This window comes from Eulemur rufifrons, chromosome 14 (assembly GCF_041146395.1).
Source record: "Eulemur rufifrons isolate Redbay chromosome 14, OSU_ERuf_1, whole genome shotgun sequence".
Taxonomy (NCBI): domain Eukaryota; kingdom Metazoa; phylum Chordata; class Mammalia; order Primates; family Lemuridae; genus Eulemur; species Eulemur rufifrons.
The window spans coordinates 2,426,253-2,440,544 of record NC_090996.1 but is presented as its reverse complement, the minus strand read 5'-3'; the positions used below and the strand labels follow the sequence as shown (position 1 = coordinate 2,440,544).

Here is a 14,292-nt window from a genome sequence, read left to right as displayed (position 1 = left end):
TCTGGAGTCCCAGCCTCTTCCCTTTTCTTCCTCTGTCACCTTCAGTGTGTCAGTGATACCTTCTCTTATGATCACAGGATGACTGCAGCGGGGCCAAGAATAATGTTCTTCCATAGCAATGTTCAGAAGCAGCGAGAAAGGAGTAAGCTCTCTTCATACAATTCTTTATTTTCTCAGAAAGTGAAACTCTCCCAGACCCCTTACATAGCACTCGCTGGAAAAATTGGTCACATGGTCATCCCATCTACAAGAAAGTCTGGGAAAATGAATTATCTGGTATTTTTAGCTTCTTTTTTAATGAGATGGTCTTTACCAACAGGGAAAAAGGAACAAGCAATACATAGTGTCTAACACTTCCACCAGCAGGTCCCACGCCTTATATCCTGTGGCCCTCACCATCACCTTTCTTCCTTTGGTACCACCTTCAGAAATTCTAGGGAAAGACTCTTATTTGCCTGGGTTGGGTCAGATTACTACTTCTGAACCAACTGACTATGACCAAGGGGCAAGGTCCTTGTGTGAGATTTTGCTCATTTATATCTGCAGGAACCTAGAAAATGTGTAAGAATAAATCCTAAGAAAGTTAGACCACAGTAGAGGAAATGTATGTTGAATTAAGCCAAATTTATCAATATGGGTATATTAACTAGAGATTTTGAATGCAATATATTGGCTTGGGTATCTGGGAATAACTGACAATTTCCTCACCTGGTTGACTAAAACCTGGGCTTAACAGTGGCCTGCATTAAATGAAGCTTAAATGTCAGAACTTCCTTGGTATACTGTAAAGAGAAGTAATTCAAAAGGTTAGAAAATAAGGAATACTGGAGTGTAATATGTCTGACTGACTGACCTGCTTGCTCACCTCCTAACTATATCCCAAGGAAGGTCCAGAAGAACTCACTCCTTCACCAAGCCTTTGAGAAATATATTGGTGAAGGGGGCAAGAATATCCTTGAAAAGCTCTTTAGTACTTGTTCTCTGCAGGCTAGAAATAATGACCACCAATGCAATAGACTCCCTGAACTCAAGGCAGGGACAAAAATATCACCGAGTCACAGGAACCAAGTGGTGGCACTTAACTATTAGAAACAATGGGTACACAATTACACTTTATAAGCAATGCAGAGGTGGAGGAGGAAAACATAATGGTGTGATCTGGAGAGATCTTTGGTGGTGGCTAATTGATCATGATGTCCCTGGGACTAAAGTAGATGGGTAGCATAGTAAAGCCATACTTCAGGGGTTACACTAGAACTGCCTCTCCCTACCAAAATACTACACCAAAAGCAATATTGCATTCCTAGAGAGATTATAGAGATTAGTACTTCCAACAAAAACTTAAGATACAGGGTGATACTTAATTAGTGACTCCTATTACACCTGCTGTTCTAGGTGTGTTAACTGCTACAGCAAATCAACGTAGCTCCTGGTGTCTCGTATGTAGCTATTGATTCAGCAAACCCTTCTTCTCTATACCTGTTAATAAAGACTATCAGAAGTAATTATCTCCCCAAACGGCTGTATCAACTCTCTAGTACTCTGTCATAATCTAATCTACAGGGACCCTGATCATTTTGCTACTGCACAGGAGAGCCTACTGGTCCACTACACTGATGATATGTTGATTGGACTTAAACAAGAAGTAGCAAATACCCTGTCTACTTCGGGAAGACATGCCAGAGGGTGGAAAATAAACCCTAAAAAAATTCAGTGGCCTGTCACCTCTGTAAAATTTCTAGGGATTCAGCAATCTAGAACATATAGTATTAAGATATCCCCTCCAAGGACAAGTTGCTACATCTAGTGTATCCTCCCAGCAAAAAACAGACTCACCACCTAGCGGCCTTCTTTGGGTTATGGAAACAACATATACCTCCATATGGGTTTTCTACTCCTATGCATTTACCAAGTCAGCCATAAAAGTGACGTTCTAAGTAGGGTCCAGAGCAAGAGAAGAAGCTGAAATGGGACCAGGCTGCCTTGCAAGCTGCTTTGCCTCTGGAGCCAAATGATTCAAGAGATCCAATGGTGCCTGAAGTGTCTATGGGAGACAGTTGTGCTGTGTGGAGGTATGGCAGGCCCCTATGGGTGAATCACATTGTGAACCCCTAGGATTTTAGAGCAAAGCTATGCTAAGATCATTATCCTTCTTTACCTCTTGCCTCAGCCTTCCAGAGTGCAAGGATTACAGGCATGAGCCACTGTGCCCAGCCAGCAATAAAGTACTTTTAATTAAGGCATGTACATTGTTTTTTAGACATAATGCTACCGCACACTTAACAGACTACAGTATAGTAAAAACAGAACTTTTATATGCACCGGGAAAACAAAATACCTGTGTGACTTGCTTTATTGCATTATGCACTTTATTATGGTCTGGAACCAAACCCACAATATCTCCAAGGTATGCCTCTATAACCCAGAATTAAGAAAATAGGGAGAGACCCATGATGAGGACTTTAAAATAGTTATTATAAATATGTTAAAGAATTTAGAGGAAAAGATGAACAGAATGGTTGAAGAGATGAAGAATTCCAGCACAGAAAGGTAAATTCTGGAACTGAAAAATAAAGTATTTGAAATGAAGATATCACTAGATGGGTTTAACAGCAAACTGGATACAGAAGACAACAGGATCAATTAATTCAAGGATAAGTTAATAAGAACTAATCAAAGCTGAGGCACAGACTGGAGATGGCAGTTGAAAGGATCAGGGAATTTGGTATATTATAGTTACACTGCTGAAAACCAAAGATAAAATGAAAATCTTATAGCAGACAAAGAAAAAAGAATAAATTATTGATTATTATAAGAATGTCAGCTGACTTCCCATTAAACACAATGGTGGCCAATAAAATAATACATATTAATTGCTGAAAGTTAAAAAAAAAAACCCAACAAAATAAAACAAAAAAACCCCTATCAATCTAGAATTCTATTCCAGCAAAATATTCTAAAATAATGAAGAAAAAATGAATACATTTTCAGGTAAAAAAAAAAAAAATCTAAGAAAATTAGTCACCAGTATTCCCTTACTATATATTAATGAAAAATGCTAAAGGAAGTTTATGAGGCTGAAGAGAAATGATTCCAGATGAAAGTCTGGATCTTCAAGAAAAAAACCCCAAAGCCTTTAGCGTCCCCAAAACCATAAAATATTTGCTATCTGGCTTTTTGTAAAAAAAAATTTTGTAGCCTGTGTCCTAGAGCAACCACTATGACAAAAAAAAAAAAAAAAGGTATAGCTAAAAAGAGGAGATAATAGCCAAAAGGAGAAAAAAACGGAATACTAGAAAAGATTAATTCCAAAGAAGGCAGGAAAAGAGAAACAAAGGAACAAAGTTGGATGATCCAAATAAAAAACAGCAAGATGGTAGATTTAAAAACCAGATGAATAACCACATTAAATTTAAGTGGATTAAATACTCCATTTAAAAGTCAGAGAGTATAAATGGATTAACCAAGAAGACCAGCTATATACAGACATAAATTACAAGTATTAATAAAAGGATGGGAAAAATATACCAAGTATGTAATACACATAGAAACACTGTTGTGGCTATATTTATATCAGACAAAGTAGACTTCCAGAGAGTAAAATCAAAGATGAAAAGAGATATTTCATAATTGCAAAAGGATTAATTCAGAAAGATTTAAATGGGTATGTTCCTCCTAATAATATAGATCCTAACTACATGAAAGAAAATTGATAGAAATGAAAGGAGAAATAGACAAACTTGTACACTTTACTTGAAAAGTTATAAAGCTAGACCCTAAAAATCAAATAAGAATTAGAAGATTTGAAAAACACCATGAAATAACTTGACCTCATTGATATTTACAGAACTCTGCAACAATCACAGTATACACATTTTTTAAAGTGAACATGAGACTATATGCTAGTCATAAAGCAATTTTCAATGTACTTCAAAGGACTGAAACCCTAGTGACTGTGTTCTCTAACCATAATGAAATTAACTTAGTAATCAACGATAAAAGGATAACTAGAAAATCTCCAAATATTTGAAAAGTAAATGCCATTCTAAGAAGTCTGTACTTTATCTTGTAGTAACAGTGGAGCTATTCAAAAATTTTATGTAAGGGTATGATATATTCAGATTTGAGCTGTGGAAAAATAACTTACATAGAATTTGGAAAATGTAGTGTAAGGATGTCTAAGTAATAAAAAAAAGAGGGTATTGTCTCACTTTATGTGAGAAATGAGAAGAACCTGCTCCAAGGAAACTGAAATGAAATAAGGTTGAATCAAGATATTTTCAAATGTAGACTCGAGGGTCTTACTGACCAGTTTATTCCATGTTATCTATAAAGCTAGGTAATCCTATTTTGGATAACTGGATAAATGTGAATACTGTATATAGAGATAGAAGAAATAGGAAGAAGTAGTTTTTGCTGGGTATAAGGAATGAGAAAAAAAAAAGTGTGCTTTCCAGGTTCTACCTTTAATGTAACAATATCAATTCCAATTGCTGCAGCATATTACTCTTGGTTTAGGGATTTAACCCAACACTCTGTCCCCACTCACTTCATCTTTTTTTTTTTTTTTTGAGACAGAGTCTCACTCTGTTGCCCAGGCTAGAGTGAGTGCCGTGGCGTCAGCCTAGCTCACAGCAACCTCAAACTCCTGAGCTCAAGGGATCCTCCTGTCTCAGCCTCCCGAGTAGCTGGGACTACAGGCATGCGCCACCATGCCCGGCTAATTTTTTCTATATATATTTTTAGCTGTCCATATAATTTCTTTCTATTTTTAGTAGAGGTGGGGTCTCGCTCTTGCTCAGGCTGGTCTCGAACTCCTGAGCTCAAACGATCCGCCCACCTCGGCCTCCCAGAGTGCTAGGATTACAGGCGTGAGCCACCGCGCCCGGCCACTTCATCTTTAAGTTTCTTCTTGTCTACTTCTGTGGGTTCTGTAACCCTGGTGACTGCTTTTCCATTTGACCACTTGCTCTTCCTCAGTGCTGTCTACTTAGGTTTTCAACTGCATATTCCATTCACAACTTGGATCTTCCTTTTAGTTTATTCTTTAAGTTTAGCAACTAGGTCTCTGAACTGTTTTGTGGCTTGATGAGCCATGTGCCCTGAGGACTCTGTTCCTCTTATCTGCTGACTCACAGGCCCTGCAAGTACACATAAGCACAGCCTCATCCCCACCCTCACACCTCAGATTCCTGCTTAGTTTAGTGAACAATTCCATTTAGCTTCTGCCTGTCAGGGAACAAGCTTGGACAATAAATTCAATTTTGGACACTGAATTTCAGGTCCTTGAGAGCATATAGGTGGAGATATACAGAAGGCAGTTGGAAATAATGAACCTGGGGCTCAGGAAAGAGACCCTCTGGGAAATACAGATTTATGATCATCAGCAAATAGGTTGTAATAAAAACTATATGAGTGGATGAGCTTGATTAAGGAGATTATAAAATAGGAGTCCTTAATCCGATGGATTTTAGGGGAATCTATGAACCCACTGAAATTGTGCGTAAAATTCTGTGTATGTATGTGTCTGTATTTCTGAGGCAGGGATCCACATGTTGCATCAGATTCTCAAATTCCTAAATCTAAAAAGGTTAAGAGCCAGACACAGTGGCTCACACACATAATCCTAGCATTCTGGGAGGCTGAGGCGGGAGGATCCCTTGAGCTCAGGAGTTCGAGACCAGGCTGAGCAGGAGCAGGACCCCATCTCTATTTAAAAAAGAATACAAATAATTAAAAAGGTTAAGAAACTTTGAGGAAGGGAGAAGGCTGAGGATACAACCTAAAGGGTACTATTTACTTAAATGTGCTACAATTTGGGGATTAGAGACTATGGTAGGAAAGGGTATGAAATATGTTAGTGTTTCATTCCCAGTGTACCATGTGGGTCATGGCAACCACGAAGCACATGATTTTCTATTCAAAACTGGGCAACTGTCCCTAAAATGTGCTGACTCATCATTACTTCCAGACTACTCAGAATTGTAAGAAAAACAGCATTTTTAGGCCTAGAGATGTAAATTCTATATTTCCAGTGAAAATGTGATTGTTTTCTCCCACTCTCACTCCATAAATAAGGGAACACCTTCCCCAGCCACCTTCTCTCCCTGGAGTCCATCTCATGTCGCAGCTGATAATCAAAGATCTCTTTGCAAGCATTACTTTATAAAACCTCATGGTCATCAATGCTGGATATATTAGCAACTGAGTTATTACATGCAATAAAGCTTGGAGGATACATAGGATTTGGATTGCAAGAAGGCCTATGAAACTCAAACTCAAAACATGAACGTCTGCTTGTATGCATTACCACAAAGGGCTCAAATATGCAATTATAGTTCACACTTTATCTTTTCTTCCTCACAATTATTTGTCACTGGAGAGACAGGCAGAGACAAAAAAAACAAGGTTTTTTTTCCCCCCAGTGTGCACTTTGAAATCCTTTCAATAACCACAAGTGTGTTTGAAATAAATTCTTTAGTCACATGGATTCAAACCACAGCATTCTTCCCAAACTACCACTCAAGAAAGAGGAGGAAAACCTAGCCAAGCCAACTTGCATGTGGGAAAACTACAATGTCTACTGCCTGGGAAACCTCAAAATATCATTTATACATGAATTTTGGTTTATAAAAAAATGCTTTCAGTATTGAAAGGAGAAAGCTATAAATTACCAGTTACAAAGAGACTATCAAGGACTATGAAAATAGGATACTAGGCTGATGTATGCTTCATTTTTAGCAGACTGTAGTTCACAGAACTTGAATACATTTTATAAAAAATTTAAAAACTTAAAAGACAGTTCATAATAGAATATATATGTATAGCTAATAACTGGGAAATGTTCAGTTACATCAACCGATGAAATCTATTAAAATTAGCAAAAATCTAAGATGAAATCTCTTCCATTATGCTGGCAGGTCAAAAGTTTTTAAAAAAAAAAATTTTTTTTTTTTTTTTTTTTTTGAGACAGAGTCTCACTCTGTTGCCTGGGCTAGAGTGCCGTGACATCAGCCTAGCTCACAGCAACCTCAAACTCCTGGGCTCAAAGCAATCCTCCTGCCTCAGCCTCCCACATAGCTGAGATTACAGGTATGCGCCACTATGCCCAGCTAATTTTGTATATTTTTAGTTACCCAGCTAATTTCTTTCTATTTTTAGTAGAGATGGGGTCTCACTCTTGCTAAGGCTTGGTCTTGAACTCCTGACCTCAAGCGATTCTCCCACCTCAGCCTCCCAGAGTGCTTGGATTTCAGGGATGAGCCACCGTGCCCGGCCCTTTAAAAAAGATTTATCAACATATATCAAGCACCTTAAAAATTCTCAGATACTCTGACCTGGTTTAATTCTACTTTTATTAGTCTAACCTTTAAAAAAAAAAAAGAACCCTAAAATATAGTATGTGCAAAGATATTCACTGTAGCACAATCTGTCAAAGATAAAATTGTAAACAACAAAAGAAAAATAATAAAATGAATTACAAGGCCGGGCGCGGTGGCTCACGCCTGTAATCCTAGCACTCTGGGAGGCCGAGGCGGGTGGATTGCTCAAGGTCAGGAGTTCGAGACCAGCCTGAGCGAGACCCCGTCTCTACTAAAAATAGAAAGACATTATATGGACACCTAAAAATCTATATAGAAAAAATTAGCCGGGCTTAGTGGCGCATGCCTGTAGTCCCAGCTACTCGGGAGGCTGAGGCAGTAGGATCGCTTAAGCCCAGGAGTTTGAGGTTGCTGTGAGCTAAGCTGACGCCACGGCACTCACTCTAGCCTGGGCAACAAAGTGAGACTCTGTCTCAACAAAAAAAAAAAAAAAAAAAAAAAATGAATTACAGCACATCTACTAGGGAAATATATTCTGTTTCTTCACTTATTCATTCATTTACTATGTTTCAGAAAGGATTTAAGGTGGCTCCTATGATAATATATTATAAATCTTGAAAAATTATGCTTAAGAAGCAAGTGTACAGTGGGAAAATGCTCATGAATATTAAGAGGAAAAGGTTGGATACAAAATTGTATGTATAAAGGTGAGATCATAAGATAAGTACTCTTATGTTTAACAAAATGCAGAGGCCAGGCATGGTGGCTCATGCCTATAATCCTAGCACTGTGAGAGGTGGAGGTAGGAAGATCATTTAAAGGCCAAGAGTTCAAGACCAGCCTGAGCAAGAGCAAGACCCCATCTTTACAAAAAATAGAAAAATTAGCCAGGTATGGTTGCACGTGCCTGTAGTCCCAGCTACTTGGGAGGCTGAGGCAGGAGGATTGCTTCAGCCCAGGAGTCTGAGGTTGCAGTGAGTATGATGATGCCACTGCACTTTATCCCAAGCAACAGAGCAAGACCCTGTCTCAAAAAAAAAAATGTAGAGAAGGAGGGGAAATATACCAACATTGAAGAATGGTATGTGTCTGCGTGATAACATTGTAAGTGATTTTTATTCTCTTTTTAATTTTATAAGTTTTTTGTAACGAGCTTATATTTTTATAAGAAAAATGTTTATATACATAAAGTATTAAGAGGATAGTGGTTATTTAAAAAATAAAATATTTGCCTTCATATAAGATGGTTTCTTCCTATATAGTGGCTAATGATGAAGGGAAATGAAAGTAATACCTGAGAGAAAGGAATTCACATGGAAATTGACCTTATGAAATAAATCTGTTAGTCATAAATTTGTCAATTAAAGGTATCAAAAGATAGAATAAAGAAATGATATAACGTGGGGAGGGAAGGACACTGAAATCAATAAGGGCATACCAGAGAAGGCCAAGGAATTTTAATTTTGAAATCAAATAGCCTATTAGTGAATTTATGCTAACATGGTTATCTTGTTTGAAGTGTAGTTTCAAAAGTGAATACATATAGGGACAGAAAGTAGAACTGTGGTTGTCAGGGGCTGGGAGAAGAAGAGAACAGAGAGTTATAGTTTAATCGGTACAGAGTTTCAGTTTGGGAAGATGAAAAAAATTCTGGAGATGGATGGTGGTGATAGTTGTGCAACAACGTAAATATATTTGGTGCCACTAAATGTACACTTAAAAAATATTAAAATGGGCCGGGCGCGGTGGCTCATGCCTGTAATCCTAGCACTCTGGGAGGCCAAGGCGGGTGGATCTTTTGAGCTCAGGAGTTCGAGACAAGCCTGAGCAAGAGCGAGACCCCCGTCTCTACTAAAAATAGAAAGAAATTAGCTGGACAACTAAAAATATATATAGAAAAAATTAGCTGGGCATGATGGTACATGCCTATAGTCCCAGCTACTCGGGAGGCTGAGGCAGGAGGATTGCTTAAGCCCAGGAGTTTGAGGTTGCTGTGAGCTAGGCTGATGCCACGGCACTCTAACCCGGGCAATAGAGCAAGACTCTGTCTCAAAAAAAAAAAAAAAAAAAAATTAAAATGGTAAATTTTGTATGTATCTTACCACAATAAAAAAAAAGAATGTATAAGTGTGACTTGAAATAGATTCAACTGGTAATTCAGATTAGCACTTTGAGGTTTCAGGACTTTCTGAAACAATATTTTGTAAAGATGTAATAAATTTTAGTTTATTAAGAGAAAGACTGTAATTTCACTATAATAGCAACTTTCTCTTAATCAGAGGCCTAGTGTACCTGTTTAATAATTCTTCTAATGAAGCCAATGTTCAGCCTTTAAGTATCAAGAAATTATCTAAACAAAAGTTTAAAAGTAAAATGGCCATTAGATTTAAAGAAGAAAGAAACTGTAAGTAAGGGCGCTAATAATTCTGATGTTTATGAAAATTTGTAGTAATCAACCATGAGACTAAATCTCCCCAACAGGGAGTACCATACCCAGAAAGTAGGCAAAATATATTAAAGAACTGACCCCAAAGTTCTTGGGAAGAACCAGAGTTACCCTTAAAATACAGAGGAAGACTTCTGATGATGCATTCTACAAATAGAATTTTTCTAATTTAAAATACTTTTCTGATCATAGAATAGCAACAAATAAAATAAGAAAAAACTATTCATGTCCCAAATTCTGAATCTAGTTTTGCAGTTACTTTAAAAATCTCACTTACCCTTCTTGTGTTTTCAAGGATTTTGGGATCAGGTTTTCCATAGTTCGGTGGATTGGCATATGGGTCATATCCAAGTTTGGCAAGCATGGGTGCAATCACTGCCATGTCTTGTAAAACGTCTGGAGGTATCTTCCCAACCCATTTTGATAGAGCTCCCACGTTGACTGGCTTGATGACTTGGTCTGTAGATCTCTCCACTCTGAAAACAACACAGTATGAACAAATGTTTAAAATTTAAAAAACAGTGTTTAACCACTAAATTATTTTTGATAGCTTATAAATTTTAATCATCTGAATGATAAAGTAATTGAGAAAGAGGACACTAATCAGGTTTGACACTATTTACTAGACTTTAAAAAATAATTTAAGTTTGATAGTAATTATTGGCAGCCTCAGATTTCTAGAAATAAAAAAAAGGGTCAGCTGAAACATCTGCATAAAATGTGTAGACATTTTAATTACAATGTCCAGGAAAAAAGCCAACAAAGATAAGACTGCTTAGCAAAACTGCCAGTCAACTTACTTGAAATTCATTAAAAAAAAAGATGGATTTATGGATGACTAGAGGGACAACAGATACATGAACAGATATGTGATAAAGCAAATATAGCAAATGTTAATTGCAGAATCTAGCTGGTGGGTATAATTCTTTCAATTCTTCTGTATGTTTGAACTTTTTCATAATAAAATGTTGCAGGGAAAATAGCCAACCACAAACCACTAAGAATGCAAAATATTCATTTGTTCTACTTTCTTGTTGACTTCCTAAAAAATTCTATTTTCTACAGAAGAAAAAGAACTCCTGTTTATGATTTTCAATATTACAGTATTCAATATTACAGAACAAATGTGTTCTACCTCTTGCCCTGGAAATTTACTCTAAACCTGTAATGACTATTCTTACTGTATTTGAATAAATAACTAGTAACACCTTAGGATAAAATATAACATGAAATGACATTTAGATTTAAATTGGATCTGAATTAGATTTTGGCCAAATGACTATAAAACAGAAATGCTTAAGTACAGTTTTAAGAAATCATTCAAACACAGTATTCTATTATACGTCCTTTTTCTTTAAGTATATGACCTCTCACTGCAGACAGTCGTTATTTGATGAAGGGGCTCTGCTCCTAAAATAACAGACAAGTGAAAATAAGATGACTCTTCCCTGGGATTCATGAGGCCATCAGCTCCAGGTTTTCCTTCTGCCTCAACAGCCATATTCTTTTTTTTTTTTAGACAGAGTCTTGCTCTGTCACCCAGGCTGGAGTGCTGTGGTATCAGCCTAGCTCACAGCAACCTCAAACTCCAGAGTGGCAAATTGGGCTTAAATGTAACACATTAACTGCCATGCAAGTTATATTTAACTCACGCTAGTTCTGAGCCCAGGGCCTCATGAAGCGTACGTAACTCACACGTCTTTTTACCTTGGGACCTGTGTGAACTATTTTTCAAGTTGCATATAACTAATGTGCAGAAAACAATAAAAGATAACAAATTTTTCATTAAATTAGAAAGGATCATTTTGTTCTCTAAGTTTTTATTCTATTCTCATAATAAAACACTGTGGCCCCGGGGGGAAAAATTTTTTTTCTAGTGTGGCAGTCAATGTGTTAAAATAGAGCCACATGGCCATTTGCTGACTAGAGGTCACACACAGTACTCCGAGTTCTGGGAAAACCTACAGTCTGCTTAACTTTGAGACTGCCAGAGCTGACTGTTCTTATTCACGTCACCTAAGCCAACCAACCAATAAGCCATGGCCTGTATCAACCAATCAGAATTCAGCTGCACCAACCAATCAGACCTAAACAAGTTTGACTCCTTCATCTGCATAAATGAACCTGATGGGGAACCTCGTTAGGAACTTTCTCTATAAAAATCAAACCCTCCCTTTGTTCTCTGGAATGCACCTTTGTTTTACACCTAAGGCTGCATCTGCCTGGTTTGCAAATTGTTCACCAGAATAAAGTCTCTTTCCTTTAAATTCCGTTTCAGACAACTTTTGTTCATACACCAGATTAAAAAGGAGGGCCTATGTCTTATTAATCTCACTATTACCAGCACCTAGCACATTAACATATAATAGATGATCAATAAATGTTTAAGTGAATGACTAACAGCTTTTCATGGGGGAAAAAACCCACATAATATTAGTTTATGAAAACATGCTCAAGAGAAGTGAAGTATCATGTCTCTATAAGGAGATCATATCTAATTGACATGTGGGATGAAACAACTAGAGAACATCCAGGTGCTAAAAGCTGCATGGTATTTACTGTGGGTGCATTAGGAATTTTAGAGAACGGGAGCCATATCTTCAGAGATAAAAACCTCCAGAAAAAAAGAAAGGCTTATAGGAAACAAAGAATAACATTTTCTGTTCATTCTATGTCAGGTACTTTGCATATGATAGTTCATTTCATCCTTAAAACAACCTTAAGAGAAAAGACATTATCATTTTTCAAATGGGTAAACTAAATCCCAGATAAGAGATTTGTCCAGGGTCACACAATCTGGAACTCAGGGAGTCAGAATTTGAGCCAATGTCTATCTGAAAAAGATCCCGTTTTTCCCAGTATCTCTTACTATCTTATTGATCACCTTAATTTTTACATTCTATGCTTCTGTGAAAACCTTGGGTTTCTGCTCTACATTGCACAGAGCGAACAAGTTGTTTTACCATGAGGATAAAAACAAATACACTACACAAATAATAGGTATATCCTGCTGTGCTGGTGATGTTTAACAGCCTATTCTCCAAGGGGAAAAAGGCACGATTTGCAGCATTTACTGATGTCTACGGTGTAAGTATTGGTATGATGACTGATTTTAAGCTATCAACACGACCTCATTGACTGAAGAACTGGGAAGAGATGAGCAAAGTGGGGTCTCTAGAGCTGGAGTAAGCCAGCTCCAGCAGACCACTGGATATCTAGAGGACCACAGTCTCTTATCCCAAATTCTGAAATCTGTAAGGTACCAAATAAACATTTTCCTATAACTCATTTGGCAGCAAAACCTGATGTAACTGATTGGAATTTATTTATAGTCTTTATTGCAGTTGGCATACACAGTTGTACTCTTTCGTGCAGAAATATCAATGTATTTGATTACAGAGTGGTGATCCAGAATGAGAAGGATGTTACATGCTACATACACCATATTACCTTTCTAAAATCTAAAAATTCTGAATTCTGAAACAGATTTTTGTTAAGCCCTGGGGTCACACACAGCATCCTGTATCTCGTGACTGGGAATTTGCCTTTACATTGAAAATAATGAGGAACAATTGAAGGAATTTAATCACAGAACTAATATGAAAAAATTACATTAGTATTCAATGCTGATAACTATAGGAAGAACATATTGAAGGATGGGACAACTGGGGTCAGAAAAACCAGTAAATATGCTCAACTACATGTTGGAAGAGTTAAGAAATGATTAAGGCTTCAACTAGATCACATGAGACAGAGACAAGACAAATTCCAAAGATATTTTAAAAGTTGGTACTGTGTAGCGGCCAGTTAGATCTGGGGAGTGAAGGAGCAGAGAAAGCAGTCTACAATTAATTCATATTTGACTTGAAGGACTGGACGGATTGTTATTCAGTACAATAGACAGTATGGAGGAAAAGCAAGTAGGTTTTTGATGTTGTTCCTTTGTTTTGTTTGAGGTGTGGAGAACAAAGAAAAAGACATAAATCTATAGTAATCAGAAAGTCTATAGAAAAAATTCAAGTTGACTGTAATGTAGTAAGGGTACTCAGTAAAAAACAGCTATTATTTCACACTGACTATAGCACTGGTTCGTAAGAAAAGCGAAAGCCATTATTTATCATTATGATTGACTAAATTATTTGAAGATAAGGTTTAACCATTCCTTGTCTGAAAATGACAGAACTCTAAAATGAAAGAATTTGGAAAGGCTTCCGCTATATAACCACTGAGTTACAAGATTCACTAGCAGCAAATGCAGTTACTATAGCTTCCTAAGGCAAAGAGCATGGGAAGGCCCACTAACAGAAATGGTATTTTTTTTTTTTTTTTTTTTTTTGAGACAGAGTCTCACTCTGTTGCCCGGGCTAGAGTGAGTGCCGTGGCTTCAGTCTAGCTCACAGCAACCTCAAACTGCTGGGCTTAAGCGATCCTACTGCCTCAGCCTCCCGAGTAGCTGGGACTACAGGCATGCGCCACCATGCCCGGCTAATTTTTTGTATGTATATATTTTAGTTGTCCATATAA

General features: G+C 37.3%; 1 protein-coding gene across 3 annotated transcripts in view; it reads right to left on the bottom strand.

Moving 5' to 3' along the window:
• The window catches only part of TPST1 (tyrosylprotein sulfotransferase 1), a 103,969-nt gene that overhangs the window by 24,297 nt on the left and 65,380 nt on the right, over positions 1-14,292 (bottom strand). For all 3 annotated transcript variants that reach the window (XM_069485631.1, XM_069485630.1, XM_069485629.1), the window contains exon 3: positions 10,046-10,244. In XM_069485631.1, the coding sequence (XP_069341732.1) occupies positions 10,046-10,244 (199 nt within the window). The remainder of the gene's footprint in view (positions 1-10,045; positions 10,245-14,292) is intronic.